Below are 17,829 nucleotides of genomic sequence, written 5' to 3'. Positions count from 1 at the left end.
CAATTAAGTGGACGTTCTCTCCTGCAAACAAAAATAACTTCAGCAGCTGAATTAGAAAGGCCCCAGCGCGCTGCTGCTGAACAGCCAAGGCTGCGGACAATGTGAAGCCCTCAGACCAGGACACTCGAGGTCAGGATCCTGCTCCTGATGCCACGGTGCCTCCAGTGTGCACTTACTGAGCACGGGAAGTGCAGACGCAGCCCCTGCCCTCAGGGAGCTTACAGTCCTGTAAGGGGGGGGGGGGCGGCGTAAGCTAAGCTGGCCGGTGTTACAAAGGCAGTTAAGCTCCCGATGGTTAAGAAGCGCCAAGGAGGCTTTCATCCACTGTCACCCTCGCGCCTCACTGAGCTCAAGATTCTGCTAAAACTCGAATAATTCCTTCTTCAGCTGTTGAAATAGTGCCGTGAGGACCTCAAAGGCCAAGGATCCTAAAAAAAAAAAAAAAAAAAAAAAAAAAAGCATAAAGGGCAATCCCAAATAGGGACTGTTTGTTGATGAACGAGGTCACGGTGCTAATGCACGCACTAAAAGATGTGCTAGGTTCCGCCGCGCCGTAGAAAAGCGCGAGCAGAGGGCGAGAAGGGCTGCAGCTCGCTGTACCCGCTCCGAAAAACAACACACGCGGGGCGCGGGGGGCGGGGAGATCCGGAGCAAATTCCGAAGCTGGAACTTCGGAAAGCGACACCCTCAGTCACTCAGCACCGCGGCCACTAGCGTTCTCCGCCGCGTCACCCTCCAGGCGCTGCGCACCGTCCCCACCCGCGAAGCCTAAACCCAGGTCCTGACCCGCCGGACCCAGCCGCGGGCGCCGCCTGGTGCCCATGCGCGGACTCCGACAGGTCGGAGCGCGGGGGCGGGGCTGGCGCGCTAAGGGTGGGGGCTCTTCTCGCGTGAACTAATGGCGTCATCAGAGCGACGGGCCCGGAAGGAAGTAGCGTGTGGAGGGCGTGGCGGTTTCTACGGTTGCCCTGGGGTTCGGACGAGTACGGAGCGCCTGGAGGGACAGCCTGGTACGCGGCCCCCGCCCCTTAGCGTGCGCGCTGGGCCTAGTTGCGGCTCCCGGCCGGAGCTTCTCAGCGGTCCTCCCGGGCCCCGGGCCCAGCCACCCCCCTCCCTCAGGACCAAGAAAGCCATCCCTGTCTGTTCCGTCCCTTCCCCGCGAGCCCCGAGCGCTTGGGACGCGCGACCCCCTGTCGGGGGAGGGCAGGGAAGGGGCGGGGAGGGGAGGGGAGGGGAGGGGAGGGGAGGGGGGCACTTGCAGACAGGACGCAGCTGCAGATCGGTAGCTGGAGTCGGTCACGGTAAAAGCAGCGCCTTGCAGATGTCCGAGCCCGAGTCCTGTTAGCCCCGGGAGGCGGGGTCCACGCCCCGCGCGGGGGCCCCCGGGCCGCCTGACTGGGAGCTTCTTCCGTTGCCATCGTTTTTCCAGATCCTTCAGGGCCCGGGAAATGAGCCTGGACGCCAGCTGTCTGTCCTCCTGGCGCTGGCACTCCCTGGGACCCGGGACCCCGGTCTTCCCACCCTGGGGAGCCCTCTTCTGCTCTAACCCTGCGCTTGGGGACCCGTCGGGTGCAAAGTGCCAGTCAAGTGTACGGGAGGGTGTATTCAGAGCCCTCCCCTGCCGCTTAGGGCCGAAGGAATAACTGGGAAGGTGGACGGAAGGCCAGAGAACCCCACCGTGCAACTCTGCTCACATGCTGCCTCTGTCGCCCCAGCATCTGAAAGGAGTAAATAATGGTTTCCTTTGGAGTGGCAGGCAATTAGGACGGCAGGCTCTGACCAGCATTACACAGCCACAACTGCCTGTCACTTGACATCCTCTGTAATTTGGGCAACCTACTGCAGCTGCCTCTCTTCCCTTTTACTAGTAGGAGTGTCTCCAGTGACAGCACATTCGTGTTCCCAGGAAGAGAAGGCTGTGTTCTGAACGCTGCCCAGTTGGCTCTGCTTCTCTCTCGGGCCCGGCTGTCTCTGGGGCCACTGCCTCCTCAAGGAGGTAGGGAATATAATCCCACAGTGAAGGAAGGAGTGGGAACGTTGCCTGAGAGCAAGCATGAGGCGGGTTGTTGGCGTAGCCTTGTGTTCAGGCTTCAACAGGCTGGGTCTGAGCCACTTGCAGGAAGCTCAGCTTAGTGAGGGGCTCTTCCTGTCACGGCTTTTCTCGTGCATGTCGGGCCACACACATTTTCCTGCGTCTTTTTCCCCAGGATACAGGTTCGCTGATGGCTCAGTTGGGAGCAGTTGTGGCTGTGGCTACCAGTTTCTTTTGTGCATCTCTCTTCTCAGCTGTGCACAAGATAGAAGAGGGACATATTGGGGTGTATTACAGGTAAGGAAGAGACAGGAAGAAGCTTGCAACTTCCTGTTAAATGACTTTCCTAGTCACTGGCCGATTCTATTGGACATCTGTGAATATTGAGTAGAGGAGTCTTTTAGATTGAGCTGTTGTGTCAGTGACCATGGAAACAGGTGTACACCCACACTCATATACATTTATAAAACTTAATCTTACATTGATGCCATGGATGGCGAACCATAAATGTGTATAGAGATTTAGAGACAAAATCTGAAGGAAACCAGTGCTTGCAGATCATCCCTGAAACATTGTTTTCCCCTATATCCCTTGCAGGCATCCTGGTGCCACAAAGTTACCTCCAGTGAGCACCAGTTCATGATGGCCACTTGAGGAGCTGGCCTGCTCCGCTAGTTTGTACCCACTCATTAAAATTAACATTTCAAGAAAAAAGAAGAATCCTGCAGATTGACATATATCTGTCAAGGCAAGCCCTAGGATAGTAGTTCTTACAAGAAAGGAACCCAGTTGTGTTACTGTCTATTTTGTTACTCTCTTTTTTGAAAAAAAAAAAAAAATAGTGTATTTTCTTCATAATACAAAGCAAAGAAGCACTTCTAAATCTTGGGTTGCTTTCCTTCCAGTAACCTCCATGACCAAGTCTTTTGCTTTAAGTCTTTATGAATTCCTCCTTATATATGCCCAAGATGCCTATTCCTGGACTGCCAGTAGCAAGTTCTGGAAGCCTCATTGGGCTCCACTCTCTGCTTTATTTCTCCCCACATTCTGCTCATATGTCCCCCAAAAAGGCTTTAATTTTGTTACCCTTTACACATAACTTGGTTATAAAGGTAATTCTGCCCAAAAAAAAGTACATATATGTTTTTTAAAGCATTCTGAAAATTATTCTTTTGCTTGTTCGTGCCCCTGGACTCCAACATTACTGCAGTTGATTGGATAATTGTATTACTGGACTTAACCGCCCCCATGGATTGCCGCAATGGATATGACCAAGTGAAACTTCTCATCTGTTAAGGATTGCCGGGGATCCTGCTGTCTTCATTCCGCCTAGCCCATGTGCCTATTTTCCTGCTGCAAAAGCATGAATAATGGTTTTATGTTTTACTATCAGGCTTCCTATAATATGAGGGTTGAGCTGAGAGGAAGGGGTCTGTGGACATGGCTCAGGCACGTGTCACTGTATGAAACATGTATGGGACTATAGAGAAAGTCAGTGCAAATAGTATTGCTGTGATCAATACCTCTTGCTAAACTGTTTCTCTCTTCCTCCTCTGCAGAGGTGGAGCCCTCCTGACTTCTACCAGCGGCCCAGGTTTCCATCTCATGCTTCCTTTCATCACCTCATATAAGTCTGTGCAGGTAAACTCAGTGTGTAGGGTGTGTTTGAGCCACTGCAGGTTTGGGGTGTTTACCAACACATGATTTGGAATTATTTCCCATTACATGAGTATAATGCCTTTTCAAGGAATCATATATACAGGATTCCTTGATAGGATCTATGTCCTGTAGATATATATGATATATATATATGTTTATGTATATATACATATATATGTGTGTGTGTGTGTGTATATATATATATATAAAGAATGAGGCTCCATGAACCACATACTCTAGAGCTTTATTTGACTGTTGAAATAGCTGAATGGGGTCATTGCATTGGCCCATCACTCCCAGCTGGGAATTATTTTTTCACTTCAAGGTAGAGCCAGAGAAGAATCAGTTCTGAATGTATAGAAGGAGAAGTAGGATGTGTGTGTCTGTGTGTTTAAATCACAGGCTACCAAGATAAATGGAAATGAAACACAGTAATTTTGCTGGTTCTTGTTTGAACTTCATAGATGTAAACATAATTTGGAGGGTTAGGGGAAAGGAAAGTTGGACTTGGTGAAGGGAAATGACATTTGAAGGAAAAGTAGGATTAGTTATGATAGATCTAAAGCCTGGCTAAGTTAAACTAGCCATCTTTGAAGTATGTCCAGCTACAAGGGTTAAGGAGATTTAGAAAATGACTTTTAAACTGACCCAGGAAAATATCCTGGAGCACCTCATCAGCATTCTCTGTTCATTTCTTCTGCCATTTCCTGTGCTTGATGGTTTTCAGAGTGCATTTATGCCCAGGATCTCAGGAGTCTAACAGTAATTCTGAGAAGGGGTTGAGCCAGGTTAAATACAGAATCCTCTTGTTTTGAGACTAGTAAAGAAGACAGCAGAGGTAAAGATGGGTCTTAAGACTCCTAATCCAGGGTTGTTTTCATTAAACCATTTTTACTCAGCTTTTTCGTGTGATGATTCACTTACAGTGAGGCTGGGCTTGCGTACCTTTGTTCGTCTGGGCCTCACACTCTGTGTAAATAAAGATTAGGCTGAGTGTTCATGTTTAACAAGGGCAAAGCTCAACCCAGTTAACCTCAAGGACCAGGCCATTTGGGATTCCAAAACTAAGCTACTTTGCTCAGCACTGCCCATCTTACATCCTTTTATGTCTCTTCTATTTCTAGACCACACTGCAGACAGATGAGGTGAAGAACGTGCCATGCGGAACTAGGTAAGGTGCCTGGAGTGAAGCAGTCAAGCCTGCATTAGCGGGAGGGCCATCTGGCTACAGTTATAGACCGTGAAGAGAAGCATTCCTTCTGGGTGGTTCCACCAAGTTCCCTGCCTTCTGGCTCGCTAGGTGCCAGTGTGACTAGGCAGTGCAGTGCAGTAGGGAAAATCACAGAAGGTAGACAGGTTTGGGAGGGCCTTGAATGCTGTGGTAAGTTTGGGCTTTTTCTGTGACAAGTGAAGATCCACCAGAAGCTTTTAGCAGATAAATGACTTGATAGAAGAAGGTACGTTTAGCATAACCAGCTATGGAGAATGTCGTAAAGGTGGAGGGTGACCTTGGGGGGTCTGGAAATCCAAGCAGAACACCAGTCTGGTAGTCTGATTGGAAGGTAAAGATCTAAATTGGAATAAAGTAAGAGGGATACCTGGGTGGCTCAGTGGTTGAGCATCTACCCTTAGCTCAGGGCATGATCCTGGGGTCCTGGGATCAAGTCCTGCATCAGACTCCTCACAGGGAGCCTGCTTCTCCCTCTGCCTATGTCTCTGCTTCTCTCTGTGTGTCTCTTATGAATAAATAAATAAAATCTTTAAGAAAAGAAAAAAGGAATAGAGTAACAAACACCACCACAGGGAAACATTCAAGGAGGGCAAATCCAGGATTAGGGCATCACACAGGACAAATGGCCTGATTGCATCACAAGGAGGAGCTTTGGGTTGTAAAGGAGACATGAAAGACATTAACAAAGCAATGATGAGCCTTAATTAGAACCTGGTTCAAGAACACCATCTATGAAAGACACAGGGGGACTGTCAGCTCGGGTGGCCATAAGAGAGTGCCACAGACTGAGTGGAAACTCAGAGTCCAAGGTGCCAGCAAAGTTGGTTTCTAGTGAAGCCTCTTTTCCTCGCTTGCAGATGGCCACTATGCCGTGTCCTCATGTGCCCTTTCCTCCATGCACACAGAGAGAAAATCTCTGGTGTCTGCCTCTTTGCCTTTACCAGGCCGATCAGGTTAGGGCCCCACCTATGGCTTCATGGAGCCTTAATTACTACCTTAAGGCCCTATCTCAATACAGTCACATGGGGGTTTTATTTAGAATTTCAGCAAGTTGATTTTTGAAGGGCACACAATTCAGCCCATAACAGGAAAATTGGGGAGACTGGAATAAGGACTGGGTATTAGACGCTGTTAAGGAATTACTGCTAATTTTCTTAGGTTTGGGAACAGAGTTAGACTACATAGGAGAATGTCATTATTCCTTGGTGAGTGTTGCTTACTGATATTTTAAGGGGGAAGAGTATCATGACTGGAACTTTGAAATATTCAGCATGAAAATGCAGATCTGTAAGGTAAAATTGTTAATTGCTCAATATAGGTGTTTGTGTATGGACAGTAGTTGTACTATTTTTTCAATATTTCTGTCTGCTTAAAATTATTTATAATGAATATTTGCAGGGAAGGGGAAGTGCTGAAACAAAGTCATGGTGAAGACAAAGTGAGAAATGGTGACCATAAAATTCCACTGTGGCCTTCTAAGCTCTGAGAATTCCTTGACTTTTCCCTTCAATTGATTGCTTTAATCAAAAGGCATTGCAGATTCCAAAGATACGAACTATTCTTTTCTTAGTGGCACCCCAGAAGTTTCACTTTTCTCCTCATGGAGATATTTTAAGGAAGTGTGGTTTTTTTTTTCTTTTTAAGATTTTAATTTTTTACTTATTTGAGACAGAATGCACAAGAGTGAGTATGAGCAGGAGGAAGGGGCAGACTAAGAGGAAGAAGCAGACTCCCCGCTGAGCAGGAAGCCTGATGCAGGGCTCAGGGCTCAGGACTCTGGCTGGAGCCCAAGGCAGACAGTTAACTGACTGAGCCACCCAGGCACTCCAGGAGGTGTGGTTTTCTGGGAGATTGTGTTCTTTCTCTAAGCTCAGAAGATTCCTACTTGGAGATCCATCCTGGCTTCTGGCCTCCCATGAACTCTGCTGCTCCTTTGCTGCCAAGTCACACACCTTATGCCATCACCCAGAGACTGCACTATATTCCAGAGCCTACTGGTGACCTCTTTGTTCATTCTTCCCCCAACAGTGGTGGTGTAATGATCTACTTTGACCGAATTGAAGTGGTGAACTTCTTGGTCCCCAATGCAGGTACGTTTTTCCAGTTGACCTTCACCTTCAGCTTACTTTGCCTAGCATGTCCCCCACCCCGGGCAGAGAGAGCTGCTGGGTCTGAGCAAGAGAGTCCTGCCTTTTCTTACTCCGCAATCCCTCCTTCCCTCACAGTGTATGACATAGTGAAGAACTATACTGCTGACTACGACAAGGCCCTCATCTTCAACAAGATCCACCATGAACTGAACCAGTTCTGCAGTGTGCACACGCTTCAGGAGGTCTACATTGAGCTCTTTGGTAAGAAGGCCTCTGGTGGCCGCAGCAGGCCTCAGCAGCTGTTTCCCCCACAGCCTGCTTCTGAGCCATGCTAGGGGAGGATGGGTTCAGGGGTACAGGAAATGTCAGAGAACCTGGTGCTCGGGAACAGGTTACATGCAGAATTCCTAGAAAATGTTGATGACAGTGGCACAAGGTTGTGAAAGCAGGTGAGCTTTGGGCATGGGGATCACGGTGGACTAGGGAACTCCTGGCCCAAATCAGAGGACTGGAAGGCAGGGTGTTCCTACTGTCCCTGAAACAGCCTTCTGTAATGAAGACAGGGTCTGTTCTAGAAGAACCTTAGAGATTATCCAGCCCAACAGCCTCATCTTCAGATAAGGGGACTGAAGCCCACAGAGAACATTGCAAAGCTAGTTGGTAGCAGGAATGAGGCTAGAACCTGCCTCCCCTGGCTCTTGCTTCAGAGTGCTTCTCCGTACGCCACACTGAATGAAGGGCACTCAGGAAAGGTGAGGAGGATGGTAGGCTTCACATTTAATTCTAGAAGTGGGACAGGGACCATAACTTCTTAAAGTTCCTAGTTTCTTTAAGCCTATACAGGTAGAGATGAATAGGAAAACACTTAAGAGAATCCATATGTTTTAAGTAGACACTTTTTGACCTTTTTGCCAGTCAGAGTCAACATAGCCTGACTTTAGCAGCAAGCAAAGAAACAGTTCAGTATTGTTACAGATCTTCGGTGGTTTTTAGTGTTTATGTATTTTGGCGCTTGCTGCCAGAAGTTTTCTAGTGGCCAGTGCTAAAAGTAAACGGTACTACAACTATTCTTGATATTAGGACAGGACAGTGACTTTTCCCAGGATCTTCATTCAAAAGGACCCTGATAGAACATTTCACAGAGTAGACAGGACGAGGAACCCCAGTGCTGCCAGCGATCTCCATTAGCCTGTTGCACTGTGTTTCCAATTTGAGAAATCGTCAGAATCACTTTTAATTTTTCTGCAATAGAAAGTGAGTCTAAATTCACTGTACAGGGTTGGATTCAACGTGTTTTTAAGAAAAATTTCATTAATTTGCTATTTTTTTAAAATTTATTTATTCAGGGGCAGCCCTGGTGGCTCAGTGGTTTAGTGCCACCTTTGGCCCAGGTTGTGATCCTGGAGACCTGTGATCAAGTCCCACGTTGGGTTCCCTGCATGGAGCCTGCTTCTCCCTCTGCCTGTGTAAAAAGGCAAAATCTTAAAAAAAAAAAAAAAAAAAAAATATATATATATATATATATATATATATTTATTCATGAGAGACACACAGAGAGAGGCAGAGACACAAGCAGAGGGAGAAGCAGGCTCCACGCAGGGAGCCCAATGCGGGGACCCAATCCTGGATCCCAGGATCACATCCTGAGCCCAAGGCAGAGACTCAACTGCTGAGCCACCCAGGTGCCCCAATTTGCTATTTTTTTTTTTAACCTCAAACTGATAGCATTTTATAAAATAGCATTAGTTTTCTCTAGCCATTGTTTTAGAACTTTTTTTTTTTTTTTTTTTTTTTTTTTTTTTTGTTTTAGAACTTTTAAATGAATATTTTAAAGCATTTGAAACAACAAAAGACAAAGGACTCTAATTTCCATGAAGAAAAAATGAAACTATGAGATTGTTTTGCATTAGAAAACTTCTTCCTGTCGGGGTACCTGGCCAGCTCAGTTGGTGAAGCATGCAGCTCTTGATCTCAGAATCATGAATTTGAGCCCCATGTTGGATATGAAGATAACTTAAAAAAAATTTTTAAGGGGCACCTGGGTGGCTCAGTGGTTGAGCATCTGCCTTTGACTCAGGGAGTGATCCCAGGAAGGATCAACTCCCACATCAGGCTCCCTGTAGGGAGCCTGCTTCTCCCTCTGCTGTGTCTCTGCCTCTCTCTCTGTATCTCTGATGAACAAATAAATAAAATCTTTAAAAAAAAAAAAAAAAAAAAAAAAAGCTTTAAAAAAGCTAACAAAAAAAAAGAAACTTCTTACTGCCTGAGAAATTCAGTAGCTTAGTGAAGCTTCTTGTACAAAGATGCTGGAAAAAATGTATTTGCTTTGAATTTTTTTTTCTCTAAGTTTTGCAAGCAAACACTGTCTTGCTTAGAATCTGTGTCTATAAAGGAGGAATTCACGTCTCTAATCCGATTCCTGGAATATGGGAGGTTTTCCACTAGTTCTCCCCTCTCAGGACTCACAGCCCTGACTTCCCACATTACTGTGTGATTCTCATTAGTGCTTACATGGATGCATCCGCTTGCCCATTTTATAAAAAGCATTACATAGTTCTTGTTCAGAAGTTGACCTGCATCAACCTTTTTGTGTAATATAACCTAATCTGGATTTATCTATGTAACTGTAATGTATAAACAAACAATTTATTACCAATATTACTTTGGTAATAAAGCACCTAGCAAAATATTTCTTCCAGATTTTCCTAGAAAGTTATGAGCCCAGGACCACAGGCATCCGGCTGCTTTAACTCAGATGTAATTTGGTCTAATAAATGACTATTTTTTATTAACTTAGGGAAGGTACAGAATGTCTCAAAGTTTGGTTGGTATTCCCTTTAAAATAGAAAATCTGAAATGTAATGTTTATTTACAGCTGTCAAATTGTTAAACATGTATCAGGTCTGAGGTGCTATCTTGTGGGGCCATTTCTCCCTTGTGCTAAGAGGCTTGTGAGAGGATATCCAGTGCATGAGAACGTTAAAATCCCTTGCTTACTGAGATAACAGTCGAGGATAGTGTTGTTTTAAGCCCTAAAAATTAAAGCATAGTAATTAAACAGTGTATTATTTGGCTACGAACTAGCTTGAGCACATCGCTGAACTTCCGTGGGCCTCAGTCTGGTCTGGGCATCTATTAAAGGCGAGAGTTCCACTTGCGGTTCCTCAGAGGTTCCTGTTTGGGCACAAATGACCAAAAAGCCACTTAAAGCAGGTGGCAGCTGACAGTGAAGGAGGTGATTCAGTCGAATGTCCCAGCCTGGTTTTGTGGAGTCTTCTCAGTGTCGCCAAGGATCTTACCGAGGACCTGGCAGGCAGGGGGTCAGAAAGAGAACGTTCCAGCTGAGAGGGAAGCTCTGGTGCTGCAGGATCACAGCGGGCAGGGGTGAGGGGGGTGGGCACCAGTCAGAACTCTTCCTACACTTGCCTATGAAACGACTCCCACGTGCATTCCAGACAGAGCAATCAGGGCCAAAGCAAACGACACATCAGAAGACTCAGGCTCGTTTCCAGAACCATAAATTTTCATTTTCCTCCTGTGTTATTTGAGGGAGTTCTTAATGGAAATAGTCTTCCTTGGGGCTTTTGTTGACGTCAGCATCTGTTTTTCTTTTAGAAACTTCTAAAATGACTGCATTTCTTGTGTTTGGGTCTCTTCAAAGTACCTACCATAGCCACTCCACCTTCCTCTCGAAATGGGGTGCCTGCCTTCTCTTTAGCTGCTGTTGTCTAGGGAAAGGCCTGACTCAAGAAATGTGCAAGAATTGTTTGTTCTTTCTCTTTTTAAAGCTCGGTTTCCTTTGGGCAAGGTTGATATTTTCAGCAACCTCAGTGATTTCGTCTAGAGGCCACAAGAAAAGGTTACTCTCACATCCAGCTAATGTAGAGGTGTGTTGTTTTGAAAGATGTGCAGGGAATCTTTAGATTTCTGGGTTCTAATAAGCACGCAGCCTCGGAAAGACCTTTTGCCTGTCAGGTGCATTCTTGAGCATGTATTTTAGTTTGTACTCTACCCCCATACTTTCCTCCATCCTGCCTAAAAAGTGTAACAACAACCTTTTCTGTCTGTCTTGATTCCAGATCAGATTGATGAAAACCTCAAGCTGGCTCTACAGCAGGACCTGACCTCCATGGCCCCCGGGCTTGTCATCCAAGTAAGCATTGCCACAATGGAGAACCTCCTGCGGAAGATGGATTCTGTACCCATCCACCCCCCGCAAGGGATGTCCTTTCTTTGCAGGAAAACCAAGGGCAAGTGGGAACTGCTTATGTCCCTTACCACCCTCACCTTCCCATCCAGTGCTATTTTTATCCTTCTCCAGGCTGTGCGGGTGACAAAACCCAATATTCCTGAGGCGATCCGCAGAAACTATGAGTTGATGTGAGTATTGCCTCCACCCAAGCTATGCCCCCCACTCTCCCCCACACCCCATCCCATCCCAATGTGAACCAAAGCTGTACCAGGTGTTTATTCCCCTTCTTGAGTCTTCGTTACAGCCCATTGCTCTGTCAGATGGAGCGAGTGTGTTGGGACAATCACCTGGACTCCATAGCGGTGATTGAGAGCCACAGGAGAAGCCCTTTCAAGCAGTGATGCTTTTAAAAGGGCCAGGGGGCATTGTTTGTGCTTTATGGCTCATGCCAAAGAAGATGGGAGGGAAGGGTGGTTAAGTGAGCAGGCAGGTGCATTTTACCAAGGTAAATTATGCTTTATTTCCCACAAATGAGTTACTTTGGAGCAGAAAGAGCCATGTTACTGTCTGCAACAGATCTGCTTTTACTTGGGACATTCAACAGCCTTCCAGGAGAGAGTAAGAACTCACAGTTTGCCTCTCTGCAGCAAAGTTTGGCTTCTCCGGGGGACAGTGAAGGTCCTGGGAAGCTTCTTCCATGGCAGCCTCACAGCTGCATACTTTTTTTCCCTTCAGGGAAAGTGAGAAGACGAAACTTCTCATTGCAGCCCAGAAACAGAAGGTGGTGGAGAAGGAGGCTGAGACGGAGCGGAAGAAGGCCCTCATCGGTCTGAATGTGGTTCTGTGACCTCCTTTCAGGGCAAAGGTTGGGGGCGGGGGTGTGGTGGCCGGAAACTGCCAGGTCCTCCAAACCCTTGCCAGGTACAAGAGGGGCATTCATACACCCAGAAACAAAGCTGAAGTCATCAGATCATGGCCAGGGGCAGTGAGTTTTGAGTCTCCCCATTATCTCTGAAATGAACGGAAATTTTCGTGTTAATTCTTAATGGATAGTAATAATGGCCAGCACCTATTGAGCACTTACCACGAGTCATGTACTTTTTTCTAAACACATGTAAATATGAAGTACCTCACTTCTCCCAGCCATGAGGTAAGGTAGTTACTATCGTTAACCTCATTTTATTGAACCGAAGACCAGAGGGTTAAATAAGGTGCACAATGTCACATGGCAAGTAAGTGGTAGAAACAGGGATCAAACCCAGGGACTCTGTCCAGAACTTGGTTCATAACCACTACACTAGATTATTAACTACTACTGCTTCCCAAGGTGACATGGCAGGAAGAAACTCTTATCTTTAGACTATCCCTTGGGGAGAAATACTCTTGTGACTTAGGAGGGAGGTTAGGGCTTGCTCCCCACTTTTGCCAGAGGGCCCAGGTCTCCCCGTTCACTGTCTTGTGCTGGTGTCATGGTACCGTGCACACTGGCACAGCCCACGTGTGCCCGCCGCAGTTCCCCTCTGACGTTCTCCCTCTGAGCTTCCCCACCGCCCTGCATCAGGGACTCAGGAAAGGTGGAACTCAGTCCAGCTTTTGAAATACCAGTGCTCTGAGCCTTCTCTCAACTTCATTACTGTAGAGGCAGAAAAAGTGGCCCAGGTCGCAGAAATCACCTATGGGCAGAAGGTGATGGAGAAGGAGACCGAGAAGAAGATTTCTGAAATTGAAGGTGAGCACGGGTGAAGTGAATGCCGGAGTTTTCCTTACACCCTACCTTTGTGGCAAGGTGGTGGGAGAACCTTTTCCTTCACTCTTTCATCTTTGTTCTAAGATGTGATGATTTCTTTAGAAAATCACTTTTTCTCTGTGCTTTGAGTTGAGTTTGGGGGGAATAAGGGCTAGGCTGGCAATCAGTTTTCCACTTCAGAGGACATTCACTCGCCCAGCAGATGTCCACTGAGTGTGGCCAAACTTGCTCGTGTTAGGCCCAAGGAAAAGAAATCGTCTCAGTCCCTTGCTGTCTGGCAAGGGTCTCAGGGCGTTGGAAGCAAAGGAAGAGGTGAGGCCCCTGTGCCTTCCCTAGCCCCTTTGCAAGTCTGTAAACACCACAGCTGTGGCCTGAATCTGCACTCAGCATCCCCTGCAGTGGTTACCCAGGCAGGTGTGAAAGAAACATCTTTTTAACACCAGCAACACTGGAGCTGGAGACAAGTGTCATCTTTGCTGGCTTTTCTGTGTATTATTCACTTTCACTTCCCTGCCCCTAAGCCCTCAGCTCATTCCTGCCACTCACCTTCTCCTTCATGTGGTGCCTTAAATCAGGCAAATTCTAGGACTCAAACTGGGACCTCAGAGCCCAGAGCACTGCTCTGTCCACTTGTACTCACTACGGGGACTCTCAAGGTCTGTGGGGGCCCAGTGAGGGGCCAGTCAGGAGTTAGTTTACAGGTCAGTGGCTCTTCAGTTGGGAGCTCTTAGCAGAACAACACGTTGTATTTCTTATAAAAACCTGCAAGCAGGTGCTAAGGCCACTTGAATGGGCCGCATGCAGTCAACACCCCAGCCAGGCTGCACACTCTTTCCGCCCAGGGTCATGCTGAGAGTGTGCAGCCAGAACCCACCCACGGCTGGCGGCTCTTCCCAGGCTCTTTGCTACAAATACTACTCACAGGAGGCTGGCCTCATTCCCAAGGCAAGTGAGCAAGTAGCAAACATTTTGCTTCAGCCTGACAGAAAAGCTAGTCTCCGCAGATTAAGGAAGTGTATTGCATGCATAGTCGAAGTTGAAATAGCTCTTCATCCAGACGGGTGTCAGTCTGGACCATGGTGTGTATATCTCTTATTCAGCATCGTGCCAGCTTAAGCACTGTTACCTAGAAACTTTTTGAAATGACTGATGGGGGACAAAAGGGCAATGAAGTTGGAGAGGGACCGAGCTGTTTTCTGTTGGTGGCATTCAGTTGTAGGTGGAGCCACCTGTGGGCTCCTTGCGCTTCTGCCCTGCAGCACTAGAGGGATGATGTGGAGAGCTCTGAAAATGCATGTGAGGACCAGGCTGCACCCCTGTCCTCCCAGACGGGGAGGGGAAGAGGAGTAAGCATGTGGAAACAGGAAGTGTCTCTTGGCGGCAGTGTTTTCTCAAGACTGCCACCAAAGATGCTGCTGGGCACGGCAACAGACGTGCTTGTAGTCAGCCCCCACCACAGGGAGATGCCATCCAAGCACCCCTTTGTCGTGGTTGATTTTCATAACGACTTGTGAAAGAGGGCAGATGCCTCTTTCCCCATTTCACAGAAGAGAGAACCAAAGCACAGAGGAAAAAGAGCACCTCCCCAAGGTCGCACAAGCAATTGGGGGGAGTCCCCAGGGCCCAGTGGTCCCGAGACCTCTGTGCTGCACTCACTGCATTCTTGCCCTCAGATGCTGCCTTTCTGGCCCGGGAGAAGGCAAAGGCTGATGCGGAGTGCTACACTGCCATGAAGCTCGCCGAAGCCAACAAGGTAAAGCCCAGTACTGCCTGGTAAAGAGGAGGTATGTTAGGTGTGGGGCTAATGTTGTTTGAGAGCTCCCGATGTCCCACGGCCACCACCACCACCGAAGCCCCTCCTGGCCAGAAGTGATGGCCGTGTGCTGAGCAGGACAGGTATTGCCCCTTCCCTTAGCCAGGCCTCGACAGAAGTTTAATTGTGTGAAACACAGAAACTCTGAAAACTGGCAGCTATAACCTCGCAAACCCATTAGTACCCTGTCACTAATAGAACAGAGAGGCCAGAAAGAGTAGAGAGGGCACCTTTCTTTGACAGAGCTCCTCTCCTTGTGAAAAGCGAAGGGTACCACCCAGAGTTTTCTGGAATCTGGCTCCACCTAGTCTTCTCTCCTTTGTTTCTTACAGCTGAAGCTGACCCCTGAATATCTGCAGCTGATGAAGTACAGAGCCATTGCTTCCAACAGCAAGATTTACTTTGGCAAAGACATCCCGAACATGTTCGTGGACTCTGCAGGCAGTCTGGGCAAGCAGTTTGAGGGGCTAGCAGACAAGCTGATTTTGGATGATGAGTCCTTGGATGCAGACCCTGAGGAGAATTGAAAGTTTTTTGTATACAGCCTCGGATGACATTTAAAAAGATCTTTATTTTTTAAATGATGAACCAGGATGCTCCTCCCTCCCACACTACCTGCTTTGACTCTCTTCCACATTCTGTGGTGAAAAAAGAAGAAATGGATTTAAATCTATTCCCCTTCCTGGGAAGGGAGGGCAGGGATTGATGATTTGGGGTCTTATTCAGGTAAGCAGGTTAGATGATTTCTGTTAAGATTGGTGGGTTTGACCTTTGACTTCCAGACACTAATTTTAGCCCTTTGAAGCTGGCTTAAGTAGGGATTTGATCATTACAGAGTGGGAGGAGAGGGCGTGGCCTTGGGGTGATTTCCTTTCCCTGATTTGGGAAATTGCGGTCCAATTTTCTCACCCCCGCCTCTAAGGTAGGAGATGCCTGTGGGTGAGACTCAGCAACTGAGCAACTGTGTACTTGTGAGTCTGCCAGCAGAGCTGGGGAGAACAGCTGCAGAGAACGTTTGGCTTTGCTGGTATTTTTGTCTGCATATGTGAGTTACTTCAGAAGCGCGCTTTGTCGAGTCCTCATAAGGAAGGACTGGTGCTAGGTTTTGCAAGCTTTTCTACACGCTACCCTCCTTGCCCCAGGGCTCAAAGAGCGGTGGTTTTTGACTACATTCCTGTGTCAGGGTTTGGGCACCACCACATAACTCTTAAAACTTTTCACTTGTTCTGTGATTTGGGGTTTTGGGGGGGGTTTCCCCCCTCTTGAATCTGTTCGTTGATTCCACTCAGCATTAGGAAGATAGGAACAAATAACCCAAGTGTCTTACTAGCTGCTGAAGTGAGATCTTCCATCTCTCAGACACCGTGATACCTGCTTGGCAAACTACATTATGTTCCTTGAGATCTAGCATCTTATTGTGGAGATTCTATGTTGAAGAGCTCCTTTGGGAGCAGAGGAAGGTCACCTGAAAGATCTCCTAGTCTTAATGCTCAGAGCTTATGCTGATGGTCTGACAGTGATAAAAAGGGAGCCCACTAAATAGCACATTTTTTAAAAATCTAGGGCACCAACAGCCACACAGGCGTCAGATTGAATGCCAAATCTCCAGAGACAGCTGTGAGGGTACACGTCAAGAGTTCATGCCCAGGTTCCTGGGTTAGAAGGGCTGCATCAAAATCTGTTCCAATGTTTTAGGTTTTTCTTTTTTCCCATTTCTAATTAGGAAAATTTACGTCACTCTGGGAGGTTTGGGATGGAGGAGGAGAAACATGAGAGAAAGGTTTTCTTATATCCTGAAATTGGAGTGACTGGGATAGTGGTGTCCAGCTTATGTAGATTGTGAGTTGTGTACCACATTGTTGGGTTATCTCCATTTAACTTGCAAGCATATTGGTATTCTCCATGACAAACTGTGGCCTAGGATTTGGCCTTGCTATTAGCTGCCCCCCGCCACACACACCATCACCACCAACAAAAACCTACCACTGTACCCCTTTTCCCTCAGTGATACTATGAATGATACTTTCTGGCACAGATCCCCCACCTCATTTTTGGTCCCATGCCCAGACTTCTGGTTTATTGAGTGGCCCCAGAATTCGGCCCAGCTTGCTCCCAAGTAGCACCAGGACTGTCAAGAGTTTGGGGAGCATTCAACCTGCTTAAGTAAAAACAAAATGTTAACTTCTCTTCGTTCAACTGTTGCCCTTCTCTGTTCAAATATCTGAGACTTAGAATTCTCAAACCACTGGTCCTGGTCACACTTAGTGCAAGCAACCAACTGTTCATAGGAATGATGGATTTTAACATGCTCAGAAGTGCTTGCAGAAGACAGTCCCCCAAGGCCAACATAGGGTATCTATTATTAAGATACACTCCCCCCTCCTCGCGTCTCAATGCCATTAATCACTTGTTAGGAGCAACATGACACATGATGTCCAGCATCCCCAATTTACATATTTGTTTGCTCCCTCTCCTCTGAGCCTTGTTGCCTAGGCCTCAGAAAATACTACTTCAATTGAATAAAAAGTAAGGATATCTCAGCTTCTGTAAAGCACGTTTGCTCAGGTTATTCACTTGAAAGCCTAATACTAACATCCTCTGATAGCTTGTCCCTTGCACTAGATACACTTTAACCACAAGAGCCTCAATAAAATTAAATCCTGCTGCCCCTGCCCCCATCAATGCTAATGTTGCTTCCTCTTTGAACAAAAAATATGTTGTAGTATCCCTGAGTTTAAATTCACTGGTTATCTGTATCTGCCTGAATAGTAAAATCATGGAAGTCAGCAGTTTCCTTAGCATGGGACAACTAACCAGTCTGTGTGACTTTGTGTCTTCAGCACTTACTAGAAAATCTGATCTTAAAACATTTGAATTCTAAACATGTAAAATGTGACAGCCTACACTTTTGTAGGCAATAAAGTCATGGCTGCTATTTGTAAATGGAACTTCTATCAAAATAAGTAACTGTTTATAAAATTCAGTTTTTGTAGGATTTTTTTCAAGGAAAAGTCACCTTGGTTGAATGTTTCTCATTAAACTTTACAGAAATGGTTCATACTCAG

At 46.9% G+C, this 17,829-nt stretch overlaps 1 protein-coding gene across 9 annotated transcripts; it reads left to right on the top strand.

The window, feature by feature from the left end:
• Positions 1-916: 916 nt before the first annotated feature.
• On the top strand, positions 917-17,828 carry ERLIN2 (ER lipid raft associated 2). 9 transcript variants are annotated; one of them, XM_038560108.1, is made up of 13 exons: positions 1,014-1,138; positions 1,872-1,996; positions 2,208-2,329; positions 3,592-3,673; positions 4,816-4,862; positions 6,951-7,012; positions 7,148-7,273; positions 11,092-11,165; positions 11,334-11,392; positions 11,940-12,031; positions 12,844-12,933; positions 14,625-14,704; positions 15,097-17,828. In XM_038560108.1, exons 3-13 carry the CDS (start codon positions 2,223-2,225, stop codon positions 15,289-15,291), a joined length of 1,014 nt encoding a protein of 337 aa, XP_038416036.1. In that variant the 5' UTR covers positions 1,014-1,138; positions 1,872-1,996; positions 2,208-2,222; the 3' UTR covers positions 15,292-17,828. The 9 variants fall into 9 exon arrangements, with proteins under 9 accessions (XP_038416038.1, XP_038416036.1, XP_038416040.1 ...); XM_038560109.1 differs by lacking the exon at positions 1,014-1,138 and adding an exon at positions 1,283-1,301; XM_038560106.1 differs by lacking the exon at positions 1,014-1,138 and adding an exon at positions 1,308-1,727.
• Position 17,829: the final 1 nt, after the last annotated feature.

The sequence above is a fragment of the Canis lupus genome, chromosome 16 (genome assembly GCF_011100685.1).
Source record: "Canis lupus familiaris isolate Mischka breed German Shepherd chromosome 16, alternate assembly UU_Cfam_GSD_1.0, whole genome shotgun sequence".
In the NCBI taxonomy this organism is placed as follows: domain Eukaryota; kingdom Metazoa; phylum Chordata; class Mammalia; order Carnivora; family Canidae; genus Canis; species Canis lupus.
This window is presented reverse-complemented; position numbering and strand designations above follow the sequence as displayed.